Source organism: Hippopotamus amphibius, chromosome 8, assembly GCF_030028045.1.
Source record: "Hippopotamus amphibius kiboko isolate mHipAmp2 chromosome 8, mHipAmp2.hap2, whole genome shotgun sequence".
NCBI lineage: Eukaryota > Metazoa > Chordata > Mammalia > Artiodactyla > Hippopotamidae > Hippopotamus > Hippopotamus amphibius.
In genome coordinates this window covers 20,863,478-20,891,457 of record NC_080193.1, presented here as the reverse complement: position 1 = coordinate 20,891,457, position 27,980 = coordinate 20,863,478, and the positions used below count along the sequence as shown (strand labels likewise).

Here is a 27,980-nt window from a genome sequence, read left to right as displayed (position 1 = left end):
AGAGAGGGAAGAGACTTGCTTTTCAAAATTCAGTTTATCCACAGTGCACAAAGTTCACCTGAAACAGTGACTAAATTTATCTAGCCCCCAAAGAAACCTCACCGGAGGTGGCAATGTGGCCGCTCCAGGGCTGTGGCTGGAGACATCCGTTCCGCCCCCTCCCCCTGCCGCATCGTGCTGTCTGTCCCCTTGTAAGGGGCCCCCGGGGCAATTTCTCTCAAGACTCAACTAAGAAAAACCGACCTTCATTGAAAGCCAGCTTACTTTTTAACCTACGGACCCCATGATTCCTGTAGCTAATCATATTTTGGTTTTTTGTAAACTGAAGATTAAATGACGGATCTACTTGGCATATTTTTTCATGGGCTTGTGTTCACTCCTGGTTTTGTTTTACTTACCTCCTATGTTTTGTTCACTCCCCCAGCCCCCACATCTTGCCTCATCCATTTCTTTGGACTTTTGTACTATGTATGCTTTTAAGACTTTAATGCATTTTTAATCCTTTCTTTGGAATACTGGAAACTAATCAGTTCAACAGAAACACGTAAAAAGTTAAAAGATTGACTCTATGGTGCAAATAACATTTGGACCTAAACTCCTATGACTTTGATAATTTATGATAAAGTTCCTGATAACATTTAATGACACAGTTGACCCTCTCATGCATTTTGCTCAGTCCTGGTACAACAGTGAGGATGCCCATTCTGTATGGCTTTGAATATCTGGATAGCTGTATACGTGAATTAAATTTGCAGAGCACTTAATAAAATTTTGTATAAAAATAAAACACTGTTTATTAAGATTTTACAGAGAGGCACACAGGAGGACAATAAATTTCTGAAGTAAAAGCTGATGATCTGTAAGAGGTCAGATGGTTAGCTGAATTTCAAGCTTTGCATATTCCAGCCCAGGGGCTACTGAGGAACACTGCTAATATGAGGAAGGATCCCAGCAGCAAGCTCTTAGCAACACATTGAGAATAAGGCTCCCCTACAAGACAATGAAACAAATTAAGCAATGTTTCTATTTCTTAACTTTTGGGGTAATCATGTAGGTAGAAATAAGCCAAAACATAAACAGTGATCATTTCTAAGTGGTGACATGATCAGTAAATGTTCTCTTTGTAAAAACTCTGCTACTGTTTTAAGTTTTCTGTGACATTTACACTTTTATTTAAAGTTTTTTAACTGCTGTAACGCAATGATTACCATTCCAGAAATGTGCCTTACCCTACCTTGATAATACTGGGTCAGCGGATATAGAAGTTGCGGCCAACAAACCTCATTTCTGTTACAGTCGTACTCTGTAAAATTGATCTGGAATCTACAAAACATTTTAGAAGGTGACAATAGCTACAGCAAAGCATGCTTTTGATGAGAAATATCAAAACCTGATTAAAGAAATAAACTTCTTATTTTGGAACATATATTTTTCTGCTTCTTACTAATGTCACTTAGGTCAGCAACTGAATTACCTTGTAAGTGGACGGGGTAACTGTGCAGGTATCTTAATAAACTGGATGGATGCGCTGATGGGGAAAAGGTCAGCCTCATCCTCACAAGTCAGCCCACACTGGAACTGCCAGGTCACCGAGGAGAACCTGGGAAGGAAAGGTTTCCGGTCTGTTAAGAGTATCAGGGGACTTCCCTGGTGGTCCAGGGGTTAAGATTTTGCCTGCCAATGCAAGGGTTGCCGGTTCTATCCCTGGTCCTGGTCGAGGAGCTAAGATCCCAGGTGCCTCACAGCCACAAAACCAAAGCATAAAACAGAAGCAATATTGTAACAAATGCAATAGAGAAAAAAAAAAAAAGAACATCGGGTAACCGACACAACAATATGAGCTGGGATTCTCCTAAAGAAGTTTCACTCTACTGGTGCTATTTTCCCCCCTTTTATTATGTGAATTTTCAAATGCACCCGCAAGTAGAGACAGCTGTATAATGAACCCTCGTGGACTTATCCCAGGCTGCAACAGCTGCCAGCATTTTGCCAATTCTGTTTCAGCTCTCCTGCCCCCTCATCTCATTTCACACTGGTGCTTTTAAAGTTCACTTGCTCCGGGACTTCCCTGGTGGTCCAGTGGGTAAGACTCTGAGCTCCCAATGCAGGGGGCTCAGGGTCAATTCCTGGTCGAGGAATTAGATCCTGCATGCATGCCACAACTAAGACCTGGCGCAGCCAAAAATAAATAAATATATTTTTTTAAAAGCTTCACTTTATTGTACAGCAGAAAGTAACACAACATTGTAAAGCAATTACACTCCAATAAAAATGGGGGGGAAAGTTCAATGAAGAATTAGAGTGTAAAAACCAAAACAAAATAAAGTTCATTTTATCACTTGTCTCAAACTATATTATAATAATAATAACAACAACAATAACAGTAGCAGCATCTAACGATTTTTAAGGGCTTTCCATGTTATTTCTGCCTACCCAGCATCCCTTTGCCTTTCTTCTAGTAATTGCACCCTGGTTTTCCCTGGGGGAACTACACCTTCTCCACTCTCAGTTGAGTGGACCAGAAGGGACCCACCTGAATCTAGGGATGCGCCCATCACCTGTGCCTGGCCAATCAGAGCTGTCTGTGCCCCCTGGCCATAGTGATTGGTTCAGAAAGGAGCACATGACCAAAACCGGACAAATAAAAGTTTTCCCAGATCATTTTTAGGAAAGATGGGGAAAGGAGGCATCCTCTGTCCACTGGACTTGCTAAACTGAAAGAGCTTTTTTTCCCCCAACCACTGAACCTCTAGGGAATTCCCTGGACTTGCTAAACTGATATAAGCCTGGATTTGCTGGTGTTCATCTTTGCCACCTCTTGAGGAAAACCTCCCTGAGAATGAAGCCCACCCAAAGGAAAGAGGAGCCAAGAGATAAAGGGGAAAAGACCCTTGACCACATGGGAACCATGAACCATGAACTCGCTGTGTGTGGACTTTTCATAACTTGAACCAGTAAATTCCCCTTTTGTTAAGTCAATGTCAATTGGGACCCTGTCACTTAAAGATGATAGAGGTCTGACACATAAAGGTATATCAGCATTTTACAGATAAGGAAACTACAGTCCAGGAGAGGTCAAGTAACTGCCCAAGGTTACACAGCTCACACTGGAATAACCACGAATCCACCCATCTGCTGCCAAAATCGCTAGCTAACCACTGGGCAATATTCCCTGATCAGTATGCCAATGACATTCATGAATTTCAAAACATGCCAAGCACTAAGCAGCCCCTTATTCATCTCTGTACCCCCTGAAATACCTGGCAGAATCCCTTACACGTAGCTTTACAAATACTTGTGAGTGAGAATGAGTTTCCGTTACAGACACAGTTTATCCATATTCCCTCTATATATGTAATCATACTGCTAATCACTGCAAATTGTAAATAAACCAATCAGATTCTAAATTAGCATTTCCCTATTCTTCGGAGCACCCTCAAGTTTACTGACTGTCTCTGAACCACACTTATTCCCGATGTGATCATACCTTGTCTCTATGCCAAGTATCTCCTGCTGAGTCATCCCTTCCACGGCACCAGCATCCGAGAAGAGGATGCGGATATTCAGCCGAGCGGGGACATCCAGGCAGACGCCACTCGCATTGCTGGCAGGTGGGTCTGCACCTGCCTCAGGAGCATCTGCACCTGGAGAAATGTTAAGTTGTGCATATTGGAAAGAATACTTTAATAACAGTTTTCCTACAGTGCTGTGATACCCCCCAAATGCGCGATATTATTAGACAGGAATCACATGAATGAGGCTTTAATCTCTAACAGGCTCTAGTTACACGTCACTCTGTAACTGTGTTACTCCCCGTGTTCAAAATGTTTCCTTGGATGTTAAGTCAATCACTGGAACTTTAAAGTTCCTGACCCAAATAATAAAACCATAAATCACAATTCAGGGGACTTCCCTGGTGGCGCAGTGGTTAAGAATGCGCCTGCCAATGCAGGGGACACAGGTTCAATTCCTGGCCTGGGAAGATCCCATATGCCGCGGAGCAACTAAGCCCGTGTGCCACAACTACTGAGCCTGTGCTCTAGAGCCCACGAGCCACAACTACTGAGCCCACGTGCTGCAACTAATGAAGCCCATGTGCCTAGAGCCCGTGCTCTTCAACAAGGGAAGCCATAGCAATGAGAAGCCCATGCACTGCAACCAAGAGTAGTCCCCCCTCGCCGCAACTAGAGAAAGCCTGAGTGCAGCAACAAAGACCCAATGCAGCCAAAAATAAATTAATTTCTTAAAAATCATGATTCAGTTCCCAAGCTCCTCATTGAAATCCATCCAGAGTTTTAACAGAAATACCATATATTTGCAGGAAAATGCCATGAGACTTATTCCATGCAGTCACTGTTCTAGTAAAAGCTGTGTAAGACATTTAAAATCCATACTAACAACTTTAGTTACTACAGATTTAGTTCCAAAGCAATTTCCTTTGCTGTGTTGCCATAGCAATGATACAAATGGAAGAGAATAAAACTGAATAAGAGATTAATTTTCATTCATCTTGAGAAATGCCTCTGAGGAGGGAAAAAACAGCAAGGTCAGTTACAGGATGTGGATGGCGTCCCTGGAGGGGATTTCTTTGTTCCTTCAGGGATTTGGAAGGTTGGTGACACTGTTACCAGTTTCCTCCCCCTTCATATGTGGGTTCAACATCATTTCTCTTCTGTGTATCCACCATGATCAGGGTTGGTTTTCAGCTTGGACGCGAAACAGAAGCTAAGAGCTTCCACCCTGAAGGCGACAAAATGCCATCAGCTCTGATTTCCCACCTCACCAGCTCTGGTTCTCAGTCTTGAAATACCCCATGGTTTTTACCTCTCAGGTGCTTTACTGACACCTTCCCTCCCTCCCTCGGGCACTCCACAGCCCACCTAGCTGGCCTAGAGGTTGACAAGGGGTTGACAAGACCCATCCGCTGGGTTCTTTTTCCAAACGAGCATCTAACTCTGGGCCTGGTGACTTGAGCACAGCCTGGACTGGCAAATGGCGGCCAGCAGGACCCCCTGTCTGAGTGAGAGAGTGCTCAGGGGCACCTCAAGCACACAGACATGTTACTTGATCCCCGGCCACCCCAGGGGACAGGGGAGAGGGGGCGGGGATGATGCCGGGGTGGGGAAACTGCAGGCACGTGTCTGGATGCTCCTCTGTATGAATTCCAGCCTAGTGAGCTGACGTGACCCGGGAGGGTGTGGAAAGGGTGAGGACAGGACCCAGGGAGCTGCTCCCCCAGCAGCCAGGCAGAGGCGAGGGGCCCAGCAGCTGCAGGGGCAGGAGGGGACGAAGGAAAGCAGTTGCTGCCGAGTCAGTTAGCTCTTTCAGGCCCCAAGAGGTGACTCCAGGAATGAAAGCAAGAGAAGAAGCTTTCTTGGCTTTTTTTTTCTTGGTGTTTTTGTTTTTGTTTTGTTTTTGCCGCACCGCGTGGCATGTGGGATCTTAGTTCCCCGACCAGGGATGGAACCCACGTCGCCCAGCATTGGAAGCGCGGAGTCTTAACTGCTGGACCAACAAGGAAGTCTCAAGAGAAGAACCTTTCTTTCTTTCTTTTTTTTTTTTGGCTGCATTGGGTCTTCCCTGCTGTGCACGGCTTTCTCCAGTTGTGGCAAGTAGGGGCTACTCCTCGTTGCAGTGCGCAGGCCTCTCATTGCTGTGGCTTCTCTTGTTGTGGAGCAGAGGTTCTAGCCATGCGGGCTTCAGTAGCTGTGGCTCTCAGGCTCTAGAGCACAGGCTCAGTAGTTGTGGCACACAAGCTTAGTTGCTCCGCAGCATGTGGGACCTTCCTGGACCAGGGTTCAAACCCATGTCCCCTGTACTGGCAGGTGGATTCCTAACTACTGCACCACCAGGGAAGTCCAGAACCTTTCTTTCTTTCAATGCCTTCACACACTCAAGACTCTGTGAGAATGAGAAAGACGTTACCAGACCTGTTGGCTGGGAGGAGAGGAAGAGGCTAGAACCCTAGGTTTTAGCTCCAGCTTAGCCACAACAAACTGTGACCACCTGCGTGAGCCAGAGCTCAGTGACTGGATGGACGTTCTGGATTCAGAGGTGAAATCGGGCCTGCCAGGGCTAAGTCTGTTCCCCGCGCCACCTGCGGTATAGCTCCTCCTCCTCTTCACCCCACCCCCCACCGTGACCCCAACATTCAGAGCAAATGCCTCTGACCAAAAGCACTGGACTGTCAAGTCTTTTTATCAGGGCTTGGTGGCCCTCCTATTATTAGCTCTGTTGCGCCTTAATTTCTTTTTTAACACCTTTATTGAGATATACCATATAGTTCACCTATTTAAGTGTACAATTCAGTGCTTTTTAATTATATTCAGAGTTGTACAACCAGCACCAGATTCAATTTTAGAACATTTTCATCACCCCAAAAAGAAACCCTACACTCACGAGCAGTCACTGCTCAATTCCTTCCAACAGCTCGAGCCTTGGACAACCACCGATCTACTTTCTGTGTCTATAGATTTGCCTGTTCTGGACATTGCGTATAAATGGAAGCATGTAGTATGTGTTTCTTTGTGTCTGGCTTCTTTCACTTAGCATAATGTTTTCTATCACCTTAGTTCCTATTAAGTTAACAAAATTGCTTTTGCAAATTACAAAACCAGTTCTCAATTGCCCATATTCCTGGCAGTCAAAAATTGGAATGCAAACTAACATGCACTGAGAATCCTCAAATTTCATTAAGCCTCCCTTTTCCAAAGACCGTTAGTTAGCTTGTAAAACTGGGCAATTTGAACTTCCTGTAGATTTCCTCTTTTTAAAAAAAAAAGCCATCATGAATAAGAGGCAAAAGACATGAAAAGCCTCCTGCCCAGAGAGCTAACCTCTAAACAGATGTCAGTTGGGCCACAGCAAAAGAAACCTGTCAGGTCAGGCTCTAACACTACACTGACACTATGTAGTCATAGCAACCAAGGTACACATTTTACACATGTGCAGCTTTGACTTACTTATTATTTCAAGCCAGCCATCGCTAAGATCACCGTAATTGGAGTTGCCTCTCATTGCAACATGAGTCGCTTGTATTAGTGAATCAAGTAGTTCGACAGCATTCTCCCTGCAAGAGAGGAAGATATTTCTCAGCTCATGGCGAGGAGGTCTCATCCTGAAGTCCCTTCAAAGGGTGTCCAGGTTGTGCTTCCCGGATGCCTGGCTGGGAGTCTTACCTCTCTTGGATGGCCTTCCTGGGATGAACTTACACAGCAAGGGGAGGACATATAGAAGCAATCTTTCACTTTGGACTTAAAATGTTAGTAACATGTTGGTATCACAAAATTTACATGCTCCTTTGAGTGTTGCTAAACTTGGGAGGTGGCTAGATCACATATCAAGTTACCTGGATCAATTCATGGGCCAGAGTGACCCAACAGTGAAAGGAACCTAAAGGTTTAGCTAGAATTTTGAGCTATAAAATTAGGTGAAGGTTAAGAATTGGAACTTCGCATCTCTCCGTTCCAGCAACGTCACTGGAGTGTAAAATCTTACGAACCACAAGGGAGATACTCTGACTGTGGACTCAGGCCTCACACCCTGCGATCAGGAGCTGCCGAGGATAACTTACACCCACAGTTTTTCTTCCCTTCTCAATGTCACCCCCACCTTTTCCCCACTCCCCAAAGCACAACACCACTTGGGATATATTTCATGTCAAATGGGTGTAAGAATACATGCAATCAAAACCACAAGGAGATACCACTTCCCGAGGAAGGCTATCATCCAAAAAAAGTTAAATAACAAGTGTTGACGAGGGGGACCTCCCTGGCAGTCCAGTGGTTAGGACTCCGTGCTTCTACTATAGGGGGTACGGGTTCAATCCCTGGTCAGAGAACTAAGATCCCACGTGCTGAGTGGCATGGCCCAAAAAAAACAAGTATTAGTGAGGAAATGGAGAAACTGGAACCCTTTTACATTGTTGGTGAGGCTGTAAAATGGTGCAGCCATTGCGTAAAACAGTATGGCAGTTCCTCAGAAAACTTAACCATGGAATTACCATGTGATCCAGTCATTTCCTTCCTGCGTATATACCTAAAAGAACTGAAAACAGGTGTACAAACAAAAACTGATACGTGAATGTTCACAGCACTATTCACAATAGCCAAAAGGTGGAAATACCCCAAATATCCACCAGCTAACGAATACATAAACAAAATGTTGTACATCTGTACAATGGGATATAACTCAGTCATGAAAAAGAATGGAGTATTGACATAGGCTATAACATGCATGGACCTCAAAAACAGGATGCTAAGTGAGAGAAGCCAGAGATAAAAAGTCATGCAGTGACTTTAAATATTTCCATTTATATGAAATATTCAGAATAGGTAAATCCACAGAGACAGAAGGCAGACTGGTTTTTGCCAGAGCTGAGGGGAGGGAGGAATAGGGAGCGACCACTAAAAGGTACAGGCTGCATTTTGCAGACATGAAAGTGTTTTGGAACGAAATAAAGGTGGTAGTTGTGCAACATTATGAATGTAGTACGTGCCACTGAACTGTTCACTTGAGAATGATTATGTTGTACGAATTTCACCTCAATTAGAAAAAAAAAGAATGCATGTGTATATCCATAAATTTTCCAAACGCCACCCAGATAACTAAGTGGAAAATTCTTTATAGATCATGTAACAGAGCTTAAGAATTCTTTAAATGTTAATCCCCAATCATACTTGGCTCCAGCCCTTTTTCTATTTCTAGGAGCATGGGGTTCCAACGATGGGAACAAACTTCCCAGAGAAATTTGCATAAATATGGATGAAACAGCTGTAGTGCCAGGTTGATGTCGGAATCAACTCTACGGTGTATTGGAAGTTTGTATTGTTTGCTACCACTTTTATATGTTTTTATTCACACTGAACTTTTTCACACTCATGTTGTCTTTAGTATTCATGTGGTGAATTAAATTTAAGCACACCGCTCAAAATGCAGATAAATCCATCAGTGAGACACTCACCTGAGCTGAGTACAGTTTTCGTTAATTCCAACTTCTAAAAGGCACCCCGAGAGTGCATTTTCTCCAAATAAAATCGGTTTGAAAGCTGCTGATGTACACAAACCCCTTCCAGCTATAAAACAAAAAGATTATCCTCCTACTGTTTTTGTAAAATAAAAGTAAGTAAAAAATTTACGTCCAAGTTTTTCTTAAAAAACAGAGGACAATAAGCAGGAATGAAGTTTTCAGTTTTCGAGAACTGAGGTCACTGTTGCTCTAATCCTCTGAAAGCTGAACAAAGGCGTCTTTCTGTATCAAAATACCTGGACGGAGACCAAGGGTTTATTCTGAACCTGACATTTAATGTCTTCTGGTAGATGTGGGTAGTTACCACTCATGCAAAGATTTTCCATAGTTTGGAATGAAACTATTCTCATGTCTCCAATTAGCACCATCTTGGGCTAATCAATGACAACAGAGACAACGGACTCTCAAGCCACTTTCATACTTACAACTCTCTTACTAAAAACCAGCACTTCGAGTGCAAACAATGTAAACATATTTTACAAGAAAAAAAGAAAGGAAGCAAGGAAGGAAGAGGAAAAAGAGAAAAAAAAAAGGAAAGGAAAGGAAAAGAAAGGAAAGGAAAGGAAAGGAAAGGAAAGGAAAGGAAAGAAAAGAAAAAAGAGAAAGGAAAGGAAAGGAAAGAAAAAGCTGTAGAAGCATGGAAAACAACCACCCCCAGGCTACATAAACAAACTGGGCTTTAAAGTAATTGGTTACTTAATCAGATTCAAAATATGGCAATATTTCCAATTCGAGTTCACTGGAGAGCTAATCATATTACCAAACCAGGTTACCAGATTGCCAAAGGTGTAAAGTTGTGACATTACTCATCCTGTTGGTGTTTAGAGCTCGTACAGGCTTGCCAAGCTGGTAACCTAGACAAACACAATGCAGGAGTGAGCACCTTTCCCTCTGAAGTTATTTTAACACAACAGGCGCTAACTTGTCAAATAACAGAAAGGAGAAATCCACAATGAAAGGAAATACGCAGGCAAAGCTTTTTCAGAACACCCTCCAGGGAAGGATGTCACCTTCGTTTGTTTTGTTTTGTTTTGTTTTTTACTGACGTACAGCTGATTACAATGTTATATTAGTTTCAGGTGTAGCAAAGTGATTCAGTTATCACTGAACCTGATTCTAAAACAAAGATGTCCGTGGGGTTTTTTGGAACACATTTTTAAAGTAAAAACCTGAAAAGTGAAAAGCAGGCAGGAGTCGGTCTTGGACCTCTCACCCTGGAGGATAATTAGCTGCTGCGCAGGCCAAGTTCATGAATACTTGCTGAGTGATTAATACTGCTTATCACAGCAGCTCGTAAGGGAAACGTAAACCAAAGTAACCTTCCTGTGGGACCACTTTCCAGTAAACCAATTCAACCCCAAGGTCTGATTTAGATCCTATTCCCATCCATCTTCTGGTAATCCTGCTTATTGTTTCCACCTTTTTAATATGAAAAAGTTCACAAGTACAGAAAAGTTGAAAGTAATACTGTGAATCTCACTCAGTACAGCCACCACCTAAAATCAACAACTGCTAATATTTAGCCACATTTGTCTTATCTATTATAAAAGCATATATATTTTGGGGGGGAGGGGCAGGACCATTTGAAAATAAGTTGTAGACATCATGACACTTCACCCCTAAAGGCTCCATCACACATCTCCCAAAATTAAGAACATTCCCCTACAGGGAATTCCCTGGAGGTCCAGTGGTTAGGATTCCACGCTTTCGCTGCCAAGGTCCCGGGTTCAATCCCTGGTCGGGGAACTAAGATCCCACAAGCCGAGGGGTGCAGCCAAACAGAAAAACAAACAAAAAAAGCATATTCCCCTACATCACCATGATGCCAATATTTATCCTAAGAAAATTAATAATAATCCCTTATAATCATATCATGTCCATTTCATACTCCTATTTCCTCATATGTTCCCTCCAAAAATGTGTACCAGTGCTGTTTTTACAAACTGGGATGCAATCGAGGTTCACGCATGGTGTTTGTATTTCCAGCATCATTGCCCCACCATTCCTGAACCAGCGGCAACCTCCTCCGGCCACGGGTCTGACCCTGCCCGCATACACTTCATGCTTGCTTCTGCCTCCTTGGCTTCCCCCAGGTTATTCCTGCCCCCAGCACCCTTTCCAATTACCCGCTTCTCAAGGCACAATCTCCTCTACGCAGCCCACAGTGGAAACGCGCCAAGAGCAGGGCTCGGACTTGCTCACTGCTTTTCCTCTAGCCTGAGAACAGAACCTGGCAAGTGCTGGACACTCAGCAGTGTTCCTGGGACTTCCCTGGTGATGCAGTGGATAAGACTCTGTGTTCCCAATGCAGGGGGCCCGGGTTCCATCCCTGGTCAGGGAACTAGATCCCACATGCATGCCACAACTAAGGAGCCCACCTGCTGCAATTAAGGAGCCCACATGCCACAACTAAGGAACCCATGTGCCACAATTAAGGAGCCCATGTGCTGCAACTAAGGAGCCCACCTGCTGCAGTCAAGACCAGGTGGAGCCAAATAAATAAATAAATAAATATTTTTTAAAAAGAAAAAAAAAACCCACTGTTGCTTAGTGATGCAAAGTCTGGGTGAGCAGTCATCATTCTTTTCCTCCGGACCCTGGAGTAACTGTCCCTAAGCCCCGTGCTCATTTATTATCTTGGATTGTTCACTGTTGCTTCCTGTGACTTGGTGCTGTCATTCCAAATAACAGAGTCAATTCCTTGAGGACAGGGCCCATGTCTCATAGTCTGCTGAAAACCCCGTCCTGCCTCAGAAAGCGCTAGAGACAGTGGCTGTATATATATAGGCTGTTTCGCTGCCTGATCCATTCTGGCTCTCAGTTTATTCTTTTTTGATGAGCGTGTCAACATTTTTCACATATTCTGATGGTGTTTCTCAGAAATCTTGTCAAATTAAGTCAGTGAAATGAAAACCCTTAGATTCCAGGAGCCCGCTTTTAAAGCCAACAATAAAACCCAAGCTCCACATTAATAAGCACACTAAAATCTTATTTAAAAGCAAATACACACACATATATATAATGGATCGTGTGTGATTAAATCAGTATATATAAATATTGAAGATCACGCAAAATAAAAAATTATTTAAAAGTAAAAAAGTTGTTCCTTCATGATTAATTCCTGCCTGTTGAAGAATAGTAAAGGGATTCCCTGGTGGTCCAGTGGTTAGGACTTGGTGCTTTCACGCCAGGGCCCAGCTTCAATCCCTCATCAGGGAATAGGATCCTGCAGGCTATGCACGGTGGCCAGAAAAAAAAAAAAGATAGTAAAAGGACAGGGAAAATTTTTTTTTAAAGAAACAATAATAGGTTTATCCAACAAGTATTTACTGAACACCTACTATGGTCTAAGCCAGAGCTGTCCCATAGGTATATAATGCAAACCTCGTATCTGATTTTAGCATAATATATATCTTTAGAATTTTTTAGAAATTAAAAATGTTTTCTAGTAAGCCCCATTAAAGAAGAGAGAAACAAATAGGTGAAATTAACTTGAATAATACATTTTATTCCACCCAATAGATACCAAATGTTATCATTTCCACTGGCCACATTTCAGGTACCCAGCAGCTGCATGGGGCTAGTGGCTAGTGGACTGGACAGTGCAGTCCACATACTGGTTTAGGCCCTGAGGAGGCAGCAGTGAACAAAAGAATAAACAAATACATGACCAACTGGGTGGTGACGTATCTGCACATAGATGCACAACATGGCAGGGACTTCACAGTTCCCTGGAAGTCTCCCCACAGATTCTGGGTTAGGAACCTATCATCTGCAGCTTATTTCTTTAAAAATTAATTTTACCAACACCTCATTTTTTATTTTTCGGCCACACTGCATGGCTTGTGGGATCTTAGTCCCCCAACCAGGGATCTAATCTGGGCCCCTGCAGTGAGAGCACGGAGTCTTAACCACTGGACCACCAGGGAAGTCCCCCTTACCAACACTTTAAATGCCTATTTTCTTTTTCGAAAGACTAGTAGCTAGGGAGTTCCCTGGCGGTCCGGTGGTTAGGACTCTGCTTTCACCGCTGGGGGTACAGGTTCAATCCCTGGTTGGAGAACAAAGATCCCAAAGCCCGCACAACGTAAACAAAAAAAAAAGGGGGGGGGGGGCGAGGAATAAATTAGGAGTTTGAGATCAGTGGATTCAAACTATTATATATAAAATAGATAAACAACAGGGACCTACTGTGTAGCACAGGGAACTATATTCAGTGTCTTATGATAGACCATAATGGAAAAGAATATGAGGAGTATATATGCATGTGCCTAACTGCGTCACTTTGCTGTGCACCAGAAACTAACACAACACTGTAACTTTACATCAATCAAAAAAAAAAAAAAGACCAATAGCTAAAGAGAAAGAATGTTTTAGCTTTACAACCACTTGTTACAATATACAACACTTTATATAAAAAAAATCAAGCTGTTATCAGGAAGAGAATACAGTATCACAAAAGAAAAAGAGAAAGGTCAGAGTCACAGACTAAAATTGGAGAGAACTGTTTATAATCATCGTTACAGCATAGGAGTACTGAACTAAAGTATGTCTGTAAGATCTGTGATTGACATATACTGTCCCACCTGGATTTCCAGACAATTCCTTTTCATGACCACTGTTATAGCTTAAAAACTTCACTGTAAATCTCTGTGTCATGATTCCTAGAAATAAAACAAAATAAAAACATAATGTCACCATTTCACTAGGAAAATAAATTATCCCCCCCAGTGTTATTTTCTTTACCTTATAATTTTGTTTTGACATACGAGACAAAAATACTGTTTCTGATTAAATCATAAATACAAATAAGAAAAGTGGGTATGAATCTGTTTATCTGTTATAAGAATCATGAAGAAAGGAAAAACTATTTTAAACTGAAAGCATTCTCGCTGCCCTCCACAAAGTTACCTTTCTGGTGGGCATTAATTTCTGCCCTAATGATTTTGACATTTATTTCACTGATTGTATTATTATTCCATCTAAAAATATAATGTTCTTCCACATTCACGTTCCTGGGGGCTGATCCAGTGCTTAAAAGTGTTTCTGCAAATAAAAGAATACTTTCATAAATTAAAGACCTTCTTTGGGCTCAAGTCTGTTATCGGTGGTTCTCTCTGCGTGGGTGGCCTTCTCCCCACACCCCACCCCTGCCCTGCCTACTCAACTCCCTTACACAGCAGGGCCTTTACTTCCTCAGGAAGCCTTCCCCAGTCCTCTGCCCAGGTCAGAGCTAGCCACCTTCTCTATACCATCCCAATATCCCTAGTGAGCTCTGTCCCTTTCATTTCAGCATCCCTGGTACCCGGCTCATAGCTTGATGCATAGCACGTGCTTGGAAGACTGTTTGTTAGACGAAAGATTACAGGATGCCAGCTCTTTAAGAGCAGGGGCCTTCGGTCTAGTTCACTACAATATTGTACTATCTGATGAAGTAAAGAATAAGTTCAACAGGGATATGTGTATAAAAACAGATAATTGAACTTGGTGTACCCCCAAAAAAATTAAAAAAAAAAAAAAGAATAAGTTCAAGAATTACAACACGTTGAAAAGAAACACAAGTAGCACACTTCATTAAAAACAAAAGTCCTGGTAATATCGGACTCTATGTACCTCATTTGGCTGCATCACAAATGCAAAGTTTAATGATCAGAAAAACAAAAGAAAGCAAGGGAAAATGCTAGGTCTTAAAGTATTCTTTAACTCTCTGAAAAACATTTAAGAAAAAGTCCACAGACCCTGAGAACGAGGAGGGACCCTGGAACCCACGTAATCCAGGGCTATGTAGGATCTGGTTGAAGGTCACAGATGTTATTCCAAAGTAAGGCAAGATGGAACAAGGAACAAGCAAAACACTAGTGGGATATCTGTCTAATGGTTGTGAACCTCCTAAAATTCTTAATTAAAATGTATTTTACTCTGGGACTATATATTACTTGTAAGAAACGACATATATTCCCATAGAAATATGATATAAAAGTGCAACATTAAAATACCTGTATTGGTGATGAATCTGTCTAGGTCAGTTGCTTCCTCATAGACTACTTTTGGTGTAACTATGCCTGAAAAGATACAGAAATGAACTTCCATAGGAGCACAGGACCTTCCACAGGAGTAAATGACCACATTTACCCATGAAAATGAAAGCTTGCCAAGCAAATGTGGTAACTGAGCCTGCCCTGTACGCCAACTACTCAGCTCCTCCACTCCCCAAATGCTGTCAAATGGGAATCCTGCTGTTCTTGGCATCTAATTATACCTGAGGAGGAGAATCTCAAAAGTCAGTGAAAATAATCTAGAGATCGCTCTCATGTAAGAACCAACATGCAGCGATTTCCCTGGTGGCGCAGTGGTTGAAAATCCACCTGCCAATGCAGGGGACACGGGTTCCATCCCTAGGCTGGGAGGATCCCATGTGCCGTGGAGCAACTAAGCCCATGTGCCACAACTACTGAAGCCCACGTGCCTAGAGCCCATGCTCTGCAACAAGAGAAGCCACCGCAATGAGAAGCCTGCGCACCGCAACGAAGAGTAGCCCCTGCTCGCCACAACTAGAGAAAGCCCATGGTCAGCAATGAAGACCCAACACAGTCAAATAAATAAATAAATGTATTAAAAAAAAAAACCAATATGCAGCATGCTGCTGCTTTGGAATGTAAAATGGTGCAGTCGCTGTAGAAACCAGCTTGGCAGTTCCTCAAAAAGTTCAATTACCATGTGACTCAGCAATTCCACTGCTAGGCACCTACCCAAGAGAAATGAGGACACATATCCACACAGACACTTGCACACGAGTGTTCACAGCACCATTATTCACAGCAGTCAAAAGCCGGAAACAGCCCAAGTGTCCGTCAACTGATGAGTGATAACAAAGAGTGGTATATTCATACGAGGGAATATCATCTGGCCATAAAAAGGAATGAGGCTGGGCTTCCTAGGTGGCGCAGTGGTTAAGAATCCGCCTGCCAATGCAGGGGACATGGGTTCGATCCCAGCTCCAGGAAAATCCGACATGCCACGGAGCAACTAAGTCCATGCGCCACAACTATTGAGCCTGTGCTTTAGAGCCCGTGAGCCACAACTACTGAGCCCATGTGCTGCAACTCCTGAAGCCCACACGCCTAGAGCCCGTGCTCCACAACAAGAGAAGCCACAGCAATGAGGAGTCCGTGCACCACAATGAAGAGTAGCCCCCACTCACCTCAACTAAAGAAAGCCTGCGCACAGCAAAAAAGACCCAACACAGCCAATAAAATAATTAATTAATTAAAGAAAAAAAAGGAATGAGGCTACAGTCTCAAAAACACGACGCTGAGCGAAAGGAGCCAGTCACAAAAAGGCCACGTGTTGTATGGGTCCATTTATATGAAGTGTCCAGAACAGGCAGATGCACACAGTGGCTGCCAGGGGTCCGGGTGGAGGGAGAAAGGGGAGAATTGTTAAATGGGTATGGGGTCTCCACTTGGGGTGATGAGACTGTTTTGGAACTGGGTAGAGGTGATAGTTGCACAACACTGTGTGTGTATTAAATGCCACTGAACTGTACATAGTTAATTTTGTGTTGTATGAATTTTAGCTCAATTTTTTTGTTGTGTTTTTGTTTGTTTGTTTTGGGTTTTGGGGGTTGTTTTGGTTTTGGTTTTGGTTTTTTTTCAGAGCACTTCTTTACTTCCTGACTCTACAGGATGCTCCAGGCTCATCTTTTTTTCTTTTTTCTTCTTTTTCCTTTTTTCTTTTCTTTTTTTGGCTACATTGGGTCTTCGTTGCTGCTCGCGGGCTTTCTCTAGCTGCAGCTCGCGGGCTTTCTCTAGTTGCAGCAAGCGGGGGCTACTCTTTGTTGCGGTGTGCTGGCTTCCTCAGGGCAGTGGCTTCTCTTGTTGCAAAGCACGGGCTTTAGAGTGCAGGCTCAGTAGTTGTGGCACATGGGCTTAGCTGCTCCATAGCACGTGGGATCTTCCCAGACCAGGGATTGAACCCATGTCCCCTGCATTGGCAGGCGAATTCTTAACTACTGCGCCACCAGGGAAGTCCCTAGCTCAATTTTTAAAAAAAAAAGAACAGATATGCAATATGTTATCTTATGGAACTGAACTTTTTCCAAAGAAAACACCTTCCTCAGTTGGCAGGTGAAATATTATTCTAAGTTAAGCCAGTAGAAGTGAGATCAGAGTTTATCTCGACACTCAGGTCCGTGTTCTTATTTTGAACGGACGTCACTTACCTCCCATAGCCCCATCCTTTATCTTCACGTTGGTAATTCCACCTCGTTCTGGGTATACCTCCAGGCTAGTAACACACTGAACATCAAAATTCTGAAGGAAGGCCACTGGGGCATTCTGCATGCACTGTCCAGCCAGGGACACCTGGGGGTGGGGGGGGGAGGAATCCCAACAGATTTATGACCTCCCTTCTAATCATAAAACAGAAACCAGTGTCTTGTCAAAAAACGCTTTCTGCAGCCTGCTCCTACTGCTGCGTTAGCTTTCAACAAAGGCTAGGGCGTTGACCGACTTTAGTAAAATGTCTAGTTGACTTGCTCCTCAAAGTCTGGAAGCCACTGCTTGAGGGGTCACAGTAAGTATAGTTGTTACAGAAAACCCACTACCCTCCATCATGTGCTTTTCAAGAACATGATTATATTCAGTTTCATGTTCTCTCCCTCATTACAACCAGATTTTTGTTAAAACCATAAAAATGGATTCTGGGAATCCCCTGGTGGTCCAGTGGTTTAGGACTCTGCCGGCCTGGGTTCAATCCCTGGTCAGGGAACTAAGATTCCACAAGTCATGTGTCACGGCCAAAAAAGAAATAAATAAAAATAAAAATGGATTCATATGGAGAGTAAAGAGAAATGGTTTAGCCTCCCATATTTTCTTCCCATAAATATTTTTTCCTCATAATTTTGAACTTCAAAAAAAATAAAGATTTCACATAAAACTCTACAGTCTTAAAATAGTTTTCAATATTAAATATTTAACACAACATTATAAGCCAAATATATGTCAATAAAAAATAAACAAATAAAAATTTTTAAATATTTACAGCTTACGAGAAATTGGCTATTAAACTAAGAGAAGTGAAAGAGGATAGTTACTTCCATGGAAATTTCTAGAAAGTCTTTTGGCTTTATTTAGTACGTTCACGCTGAGATTTAGCAAAGAGATTAATTTAAGAGTGATTATTAAAAGAAAAAAAAAATTCAGAGCCCTTAAATAGTTTGAGTGCCTGAAAAGTTCGTAGGGAAAAAATAAGCAATTTAGGAATTTTGGTTTTTTTTTTAGAATAATATGAGCTAAATTAACAAGAGGAAGGGGAAAATGAGAAAAGCCTCTAGCATATTAAAATTGAAATGATTACCTGTGGAATAGTAAAATACGCCTTATCTACAGTCATAACCGGATCACCTTGTTTGTAACCAAAGTCTGACAAGTCTTTTAGATCAGTGTGCAAATACATGTCAAAGGAAGCGTGCTGTCCAGAGGAACTGCAAATCAGTGAGAGAGACCATCACTAATGTGCTGAAAACAATTCTTCTTTTAAATTTCGTCTCTGCTTTTTTAATTATAAAACTAATATTTGTACTGAATGCCACTGAACTGTACACTTTAAAGTAGTTACTGGTTAATTTTATGTTCCATGAATTTTACTTCAATAATAATAATAATAAGGTTGCTGTAAAATTTCAACAAGACAGAAACGTAAATGACAGAAAGTTAAAGTCTCCCAGGAGCCCATAACTCTTTCCCCCAACCTAGAGAATCACTATTAACTATTTGTGGTATCAATCAATCTCTTTTCAGTGAATCAATTTCTTTTCCAATTCTTTCAAATACTTAAGACAAACTTACTAACTGAAATCTAGAACTGACTCTGGAATGGAGGAATTGAAGCACAGAGCCTCTGGAGAGGTCCCACATTCTAGGGCCACCTGGGTGTGTGGCCCTCTCCCGGGCAGCGGCTCGGACACTTACACGGAACCGTGGTAGAAGTACCCGAGGAAGGGCGAGTTGGCGAGCTGCACACACAGGAATGGAAACCAGTTGGGTTTTCCATGTGCCGTCTGAACAGAGCAGAGCTGATCAAAGGGGGGATTAACGTCTCCTCCAAAAATGCCGGGGAAACAGGACTCCCTGAACAACGCTGTTAAATTTGATGAGCATTCCTGGGAAGAAGATGTAAAGGAGCAGTGAAAAGACCAAAGCTTCCCTGTGCCCGCCACCAGGATCTCCTGGCCGGTATGATGCACACGCTGCTTGAGGCCAGCAGGACCCTGCCGAGGAAGCAGGAAACAAACACAGCCAGCATCCAGGCTAAGAGTGCTTTCTGCTCACAGAAAGTAAAATTATGCTAGAATTTTAGTCAGCTGCCTCCAAGGCTCAAATCTTCAAGGGACTCACATTTTACCTGAGGACCTAAGATATGCCACAAAAACAAACAAACAAACAAACAAACAAGATGAGAAAAAGAAAAGATAAAATGGAATAGACCACGAATGCAGACTTTTCAATTGTCATCACCATTCAAATCCCTAGCCCAGAGAAAACTAAGGACATTTAGAGTTAGGGTAGATAGTCCATATCCCATAAGAATCCTTGAAGCTCTCACTGTTGCTATATCACGACCCAATTAATGTCATCAAGAAGTCACTTTATTCATGCTCTCATTTATTCATCTGTATTCTTCCTTGTTTCACCAAGGACTGAGAGAGCTAAAAGTTAAACACATCCTAAATCCCTTGTTTATTGGAGGTAGAAAAAAGTAAATGATCTATCGTTTTAAACAAGGACAATTCAAATTAAAAATTGATCGTGTCTAAAGTCGTAAGTCGCAGCTATCTGAAGATGTCGCTGACCCAGAATCCTAAACGATGCCAGTAGTCCACACTATAGGTGCACATATACACCATATATAACAAACACAGAGGAAGTTAGAAGCAATGATGCAGTCTGGAAGAAAGGGGGAGAATATATTTGACATTTCTGTTGATACCGGAACAGATTTATGATGTGCTGTATTTTTAAAATTAAACATTATAAATACAATTGCTAGTATGGGCATCCCAATACAGACCCTAAGGTTTCCTTTTCCGCTTTGTAAAACCAACCATGACCTAACTGCACTCACCCAAAAGTGGGAGTGACTGGGGTCCTGGCACGTGTGCCTCTTTTGCATCTCTTATTCCCCCTCAATCTAAAATAAGGATTAAAAATATGTATTTGACCTGTGATTGGACAATGGTATCTTAGATATGACACCAAAAGCACAAGCGACAACAATGAAAAAAAAAAGTGGGGTGGACAGAGGGGGAAATGGATGAAAGTGGTCAAAAGGCACAAACTTCCAGTTATAAGTACTGGGATTTCCCTGCTGGTGCAGTGGTTAAGAATCCACCTGCCAACGCAGGGGACACAGGATTGAGCCCTGGTCTGGGAAGATCCCACATGCCAAAAGCGGAGCAACTAAGCCCGTGTGCCACAACTACTGAGCCTGCACTCTAGAGTCCTCGAGCCACAAATACTGAGCCCACAAGCTGCAACTACTGAAGCCCGTGCACCACAACAAAAGAAGCCACCAAAATGAGAAGCCCATGCACCACAATGAAGAGTAGCCCCCGCTACTAGAAAAAGCCTACGCACAGCAATGAAGACCCAACACAGCCAAAAATAACTGAATATTAAAATAAATCTTAAAAAAAAAGTATTAAGAGTGTAATGTACAACATGAGAAATATAATTAACATGCTGTAGGTTATATATGAAAGTTGTTAAGAGAGGAAATCCTAAGACTTTTTATCACAAGGAAAAAATTTTTTTATATTTTTTTAATTTTGTGTCTACATGAGATGATGGATGTCACAAAATTTATTATGCTATCACTTCATGATGTGTGTAAGTCAAATCATTACACTCTAAACCTTAAACTTGTACAGTGCTGTACATCAATTATATCAATTAAAACTGGAAAAAAACTGATAAACTGGACTTCATCGAATTAAAAAAACTTTTGGGCTTCAAAGGATACCAACAAGAAAGTGAACAACCTACACAACAGGAGAAGTTTTCTGCACATCATATATCTGATGAGGGACTAGTATCCAGAGCGTATAGTGAACTCTCATCATTTAACAACAAAAAGACAGCCCAATTAAAAAAAGGGCCAATGGAGTCTCAACAGACATTTCTTCAGAGAAGATATACAAACAGCCAATAAGCCCATGAAAAGATGTTCAACATCATTTGCCACTAGAGAAATACAAATCAAAATCACCATGAAATACCACTTCACATGGCTGCAATCAAGATTATTACAACAATTCTGGGTGAGAATTTAGAAAATTGCAACCCTTATACACTGCTGATGGGAACGTGAAACGATGTAGCCTCTCTGAAAAAACCAGTTCAAAAGGTTAAACATGCAGTTACCATACGACAAAGCCATTCCACTCCTAGGCAACATAACCAAGAGAAATGGGAATACACATCTAAATAAAAACTTTCATGCAGATGTCAGAGAAGCGTTATTCATAACAGACAAAAAGTGAAAACAATTCGAGTGTCCATCACCTGACAAATGGGTAAGCACTGTGTGATGCATCCACCCAATGGAACACGACTCAGCCGTAAAAAGGAATGAAGCGCTGACGCAGGCCACAACATGGGTGACCCCTGAAAGCCAGACACAAATCCCACATCCAGACTGGAGGATTCCATTTACATGCAGTGGCCAGAAGAGGCAAACCCATAGAGACAGAAAGGAGATTAACAGGGGCCTGGGAAAACAAAGTAGTGAATAGAGCAAAACAGAAGCAGACTCACAGAGAACAAACTAGTGGTTACCAGTGGGGAGAGGGAAGGAGAGGGGCAACATCGGGATGGGGGATAAGAAGTACAAACTACTACGTATAAAATAAAGAAGCTAGGGGTGTCCCTGGTGGCACAGTGGTTAAGAATCCACCTGCCAATGCAGGGGACACGGGTTCGAGCCCTGGTCTGGGAAGATCCCACATGTCACAGAGCACCTGGGCCTGTGCGCCACAGCTACTGAGCCCTTGAGCCACAACTACTGAGCCCATGTGCCACAACTACTGAAGCCCTCGCACCTACAGCCCATGTGTCAACAACAAGAGAAGCCACAGTAATGAGAAGCCTATGCACTGCAACAAAGGGTAGCCCTCACTCGCTGAAAGAAAAAGCCCTGGCAGCAACAAAGACTCAACGCAGCCAAAAAATAAATTAAATAAATAAATAAATATATTAAAAAAGAGAGAAAGAAAGACAATACCTGGTCACAGCAGCAGCGAATGTCACAGGCACCGGCTGTCAAATTGCAAGGGCAAGGACCGAGGGGCTGATACACCTGGTTAGGAATAACAGTCACGTTCTCTGAAAAGTACAAACAACAGAGAAGTTCAGCTGTGAAACACTGACGAAGCACTGCCACATTTTTGACATTCAAAGAAAGCTGAATCATCTTACAAATCACCATTACCAATATTCCACATTAAAGAATCCCTGAAATGAGCTATACAGAGAGCATAACTGAGGCCTGCATCTACTCCTCCAAAAAAAACCTAAACAGAAGAAAATATGCTAGTTATACGAACCAAAGAAGTCACAACCGATCTTGAAGATAACCAAGTGACTAAAACTTACGAGTTAAGATAAATGTAATGCACCGAGTTCATTTTTCAATCCACTGAACGCTCCCTTTCATAACACAAACTGATTTTCAGCATTTACTCCATCAACTTCATTACCTTTTTCAGCAGATAAAACTGAAACCACGGTGACATTTCAGACAGCTTATCTGGAAGCCATCTGACCACACGATCACATTTATTTATGCTACACGTTCAACCTCAGGTCCCACCACACTGTGAATCCAAATCTTCACATCCTGATTCTGGCTCACGTGTGGGGGAAATTAGTAATTTTTACATTGATTGGAAAAGGAATCTGTTATACTACATTCCAGCCTCCTAACTCCAAATCCAGTGACTAACAGTTGGAAAACTATGTAGCAATTATTTGCTTAAACTGTATGAAACAGTCAACTTCAATGACACGACAGCTGAAGCATCTAAAGAACAGCTATCATATATTCCATGCTATAACATAGTAGAACCCTAGTTTGTCAATGGTATCAGGAATAAGAAAGTCCGAGTTAACAGACCATGTCACAAGGGTAAGGGTTTGACCCTCAGTTTAATCAAACCCGTATGAAATAAGCAAGGCATTTTAGAATAGGGTTTTACTATGTGATATATAGATAGACGTTTGTGTATCTATCTATATGTCTCCTCCCATGTGTTTGCTAGTTTCCTTGTTACCAGGTATACCACTTACCTCCTGGCTGTCCTTCCATCTTTTCTCTTGTTCTGAACTCTGTCTGACTGGGTGCAAAATTTTTCATACCTTCATGGGGTCAGAGTGGACATCTCATAATTACCAATATACAGAGACTCTAATTTTCCTAAGTTTGGCTACTTGTGCAAAGACATTCCAAAATATTACCTAAATAGAGTCAAGCATATTTTTTAAAAGAAAAAAAAAATCATTGCTTTGAGTGGTATAGCTACCATTGAGCACTCCTGTCAGTTTGGGGGGTTTTGGGAGGGTGGCTTTTGGCTTGTTTTTTGGCCACGCCGTGTGGCTTGTGGGATCTTAGTTCCCCAACCAGGAATGGAACCCATGCCCCCTGCAGTGGAAGCATGGAGTCCTAACCATTGGACCACCAGGGAATTCCGCCTCCACAATTTCTTTATAAAAAATATAAATATATATATATACGTTTTCTTATTCCATGTTTTATGCACCTGCTTTTTGCACTTAGCAATATATCTTGGAGATCTTTCCAAGCAAATACACTAAGGGCTGAGTAGCCCACGGAATGGCTTATCTAATCCTCCTAAACTTCCAAAACCACAAGGAGGACCACAGTTAGGGAATGTGATGTGCAAAGCGGCAGTGTGGGAGTCTCAAAGTGGCAGACCTTTGCTACTAAAGAGGAACTCTTCTCTCTTCATCCCAGGTGACCATAAAGGCAAGAGATGCTAGAGTTTGCTGCAGGCAACAGGGAACAAGGTGGTGGCACCTATTGAAGTGGACCCTTCAACAGCAGCACATCTTTTATTCTTAGGACACTGCCGTGATGTGAAAGGGAGAAGAATACAAAATCATTTTCTCACCTCCAAAGATGTATATGCACAATGATATTTGCTGCAGCACTAGTTACAGTATCAAAAGCTGGAAAACTTTTGATTAAATAAACAATGGTTATTTAACAAATAAACAATGGTGTATTCACACAATGGAATGCTATGAAGCTATTAAAAGAAAATAAGAATTATATTATATTAAAAAGAATAGAAAAAGAATGAGGTGAACATACTTGTATTCACATGAAAGAATTTCTGTTATACTGTTTTTTAAAGGTACAGAACAGCAAATTGTACATTATTGTGTTTTTTCTTAAAGAGAGGAAAGTGTGCTCCTATAAGTATAATTAAGCAAGCTACCTCTGGGAAAGGCAGCTGGCTGTCAAAAGCCAGAAAATCTGTTTTTATATAAACTTATTCCTAAGTCTTTCCCTTTCTTTTGTTTTGTTTTGAGATGGAGTCACAGGAATCATTACAAAGAAACAAAATTCACTTTCTCCCAAACAGGATTTAAGAGGGCTTACAAAGATACAAACAGTAGATCAAGAAACAATAAGCCTTTTTCTTTTTTCTGGGCCACGCAGCTAGTTAGATCTTAGTTCCCTGACCAGGGATTGAATCCGGGTCCGTGGTAGTGAAAGTGCCCAGTCCTAACCAGTGGACCACCGGGGAATTCCCAAGACACAATAAATCTTAAGTAAAAATGCAAAGTGGGAACTTTTAAAGTAAGAAAGTTAAACAAAAGGAAAATAAGTTTAGGAAAGCAAGACCGACTCATGAATGAAGCACACAAATTGCGCGGCACACACTTACAATCCGTGTTCACAGGGGCTTCCCTGGCGGTCCAGTGGTTAATATTCCGAGCTGCCACTGCAGGAGGCTCCGGTTCAATCCCTCAGGGAACTAAGATCCCACATGGGGAAAAAAAACGTTTGCAGTAAACATTTTGATAGTCAGAGACTTTACTTGCCTGATGCATTTTGGGCCAGAGAGCAGTTGGCATAAATTTCCACTTGAACCAGCAGATGCGCTAAACAGGATGAATTACGAGAGGCTGAAACCAGAAGAGTTTGGACAACACATGGGGCCTCTGGGAGCAGATCTGTCTGATCAGAGGAACAGGACTGCAGACCCCTCTTCAACCTCACAGTCACTTCCAACGAACTCTGAAAGGAAAATATCACTGTACTTTTTACAGTGACTCAAAACGGCATCTATAATTATAAGAACACATAATGGAAAGCGCAACCGGCCTCTGTTCATTTTACAAACGGAGAACTATACACATGGATGACATCATTCTGCTCAATTCTACCCTGTAAACCTACAGCAATACACAAGCCCTGATGCGTAATCCTCAGTTGAACATAAAAGCCAGCAAGCTGTGGCTGCTCAGAGAAAGCGGAACACACATCTGTAAAGTTCACTCCGTATGTCCGGCACTCTTATCATCCTACCAGCTGAAGACTAAATACACACCAAAAAGTCCATGAAAACAGGTGCCGGTTCCTGGGGTGCAAGCAAAGTCTGTCTTTCTCATCCTTGATCTCCAGAGTTGATACTTTGCACATACGGGACACTCAATAAAACATTCATTACATGGAAAATAGTTCATCACTCCAGGGTTGAGTGTCCTTACACATAATCTCAGAGTTGGGTGAGATCAGTGGTTTATGAAGTTTTACTGAGTCACAGATTCATCTGATAATCTGACAGACGCTGGCAACCCTCTCAGCAGAAAAAATGCACGCACACATAATTTCACACGCAATTTCAGAGGGTTCACAGGCTTCTTGAAACTCACCCAAGGACCCCTAAGAACCTCTGGGATGGATGTCTATGAGTTCTGATAGCCCACAGTTTTATGGTGGTTCCAAGCACTAAGAAAGCTCTTTTTGTTGTTGTTTTTTGGCTGCGATGCGCAGGATGTGGGATCTTAGTTTCCCGACCAGGGATTGAACCTGCACCCTCTGCAGTGGAAGCAGGAGAATCTTAACCACTGGACCACCAGGGAAGTCTCAAGAAAGCTCTATCTTGTCCAATTCAGAAAACACTGCAGGAGGAGTTCCCTGACAGTTCAGTGGTTAGGCTTTCACTGCCACAGCCCCGGGTTCAGTCAATCCCTGGTGGGGGAATTAAGATCCCACAAGCCCCTCACCGCAGCCAAAAAAGAGAGAGAGAGACAGAGAGCACAACACTGCAGGAACACTAGATGTGAGCCTCCACAGATGCTACCAGAAAGGTTTTCATCCCTGGCCTTACCACAGTGGGAGTGACAGTCAAACTCCAATCTCCTGTCTCATTGCTCAGCACTCCACAGGCAGGAACTGGCAAGAATCCTATGGGAGAGAAGATTAGAATGCAAGGCAGTATCGCCCAGCCAATGAGGGGGTGCACTCCTGAGTCAGGCTTCCTAGGATGGAGTCCCTTTCCAAGCCTAGGACTGGACCCTTTACAAGCTGTGTGACTTTGGGCAAGTGACAACCTCTCTGAACTTCAGTGTCTTCATTTGTTAAACGGATTAAAAGATATTACTGTTCGTATTAGGAAAGTGAAGTGATGCATTTAAGTACAGCGGATAGCTCAGTGAATGCTAACTAGTAAGATTTCAAGCTTTCTTTTACTGACCCTGTCCGTCGGTCCTCTGGTCCACAGCTGCCCCCCCAACCCGACTTTACAATGGACAACGGCAAGGGACCCAGGCGATGCCACCTGGCCAGGCTTCTTGGGCGGCCTGGACCTAGCCCAGCCTAACCTCCTCCCTCCCCACAGGAAGGGCCGGACTCTTTACCCATCTCGTCCCGCAGCTGGGTCAGGGACACGGTCACATCCTCGGTGCCTCCCACCAGGGACGCGCTGACCGCAGGGCTGGACATGCGGATGACAGGAGGGATGAAAACTAGGCGGGAAGAAAGGGACACGGAGAAGTTAACAGGTGCAGAGCCCCTGCCTACGCTGGGTGGTGGCTTTCTTCTGCGGTATCTTCCGCCGCTGCCGGAGGAGTCCCAAATTTGGCCTCAGAAGCCTCGTGCCCTCCCTCAGCCCCGGTCCTGCAGGCCCCTGCCCCGCCTTACGCACCCAGGTCCCCCAACATCGGCCTCAAGACGCCCTGAAGAAGGAGGAGCCCCAACAGCAGAGGGACCGGCGGAGGCAAACGCATGACTGGGGTCTCGCCAGGCCTGCACAACAGAACCGCGCCCGCCTTAGATGCTTGGAAGCGCGGGGAATCCAAGACGCAGCCCCGGCAGCCTCTCCGCCACCATCTTGTCAAGCGAACACACGGAGCTATGGCAACCACCAATCGGCCGCCGGCCTGGCGAAGCGGCGCGCTGTGATTGGACCAGCAACAGAGAGAGCCCGCCCTCAAACTCAGCCGCATCATCCCTGCCCAGCCCAGAGGCCTGGCGTCCTTCGGGCTCCTTCACTCCACGCAAAGGATCACGAAAAAGTAGGAGTCCGCGTCCAGTTTAAAAACTAGGGTTCCTCCAACCTGGAGTTAATTCAATCAAGCTGGAGCTAACGCAAGGGCGAGCCTTCAGGCACTGGATTCTAAACAAGCAACTTAATAAACTTGATTTTTATGGGGATTTGGGGGGAGGGACAAAAAAGGGGGTAAAGCTGCAGTGCTGTAATTGTGTTGTTGAATTGTTTTTATTATTCTCCCAGTTTTTTGAAGGTTTTGTTTGTACCACATGGAGCTCTCAGCACTCTGAAAGCAGCTTTTAATTAAAGAAAACACAAAAGGTTTTGCCCAGCTTTAGGATAGATGCAAAAGTATCAAAATTCTGCCTGGAA

The 27,980-nt window shown here is 43.0% G+C and overlaps 1 protein-coding gene across 5 annotated transcripts; it reads right to left on the bottom strand.

Annotated features, from left to right (window-relative positions):
* Nucleotides 1-769: 769 nt before the first annotated feature.
* Nucleotides 770-27,567, bottom strand: TCTN2 (tectonic family member 2). Of its 5 annotated transcripts, none has more exons than XM_057746393.1 (18): nucleotides 27,264-27,567; nucleotides 26,977-27,084; nucleotides 26,448-26,524; nucleotides 25,156-25,351; nucleotides 22,310-22,410; nucleotides 19,000-19,190; nucleotides 18,386-18,512; nucleotides 17,250-17,391; nucleotides 15,025-15,090; nucleotides 13,940-14,074; nucleotides 13,615-13,692; nucleotides 9,802-9,882; nucleotides 8,963-9,074; nucleotides 6,963-7,069; nucleotides 3,488-3,644; nucleotides 1,475-1,600; nucleotides 1,235-1,323; nucleotides 770-990 (listed from the first exon to the last, which is right to left on the bottom strand). In XM_057746393.1, the coding sequence occupies exons 1-18, from the start codon at nucleotides 27,565-27,567 to the stop codon at nucleotides 887-889; spliced, it is 2,301 nt and encodes a 766-aa protein (XP_057602376.1). In that variant the 3' UTR covers nucleotides 770-886. The 5 variants fall into 5 exon arrangements, with proteins under 5 accessions (XP_057602376.1, XP_057602377.1, XP_057602380.1 ...); XM_057746394.1 differs by having other exon boundaries at nucleotides 9,835-9,882; nucleotides 27,264-27,443; XM_057746397.1 differs by lacking the exon at nucleotides 1,235-1,323 and having other exon boundaries at nucleotides 27,264-27,443.
* Nucleotides 27,568-27,980: the final 413 nt, after the last annotated feature.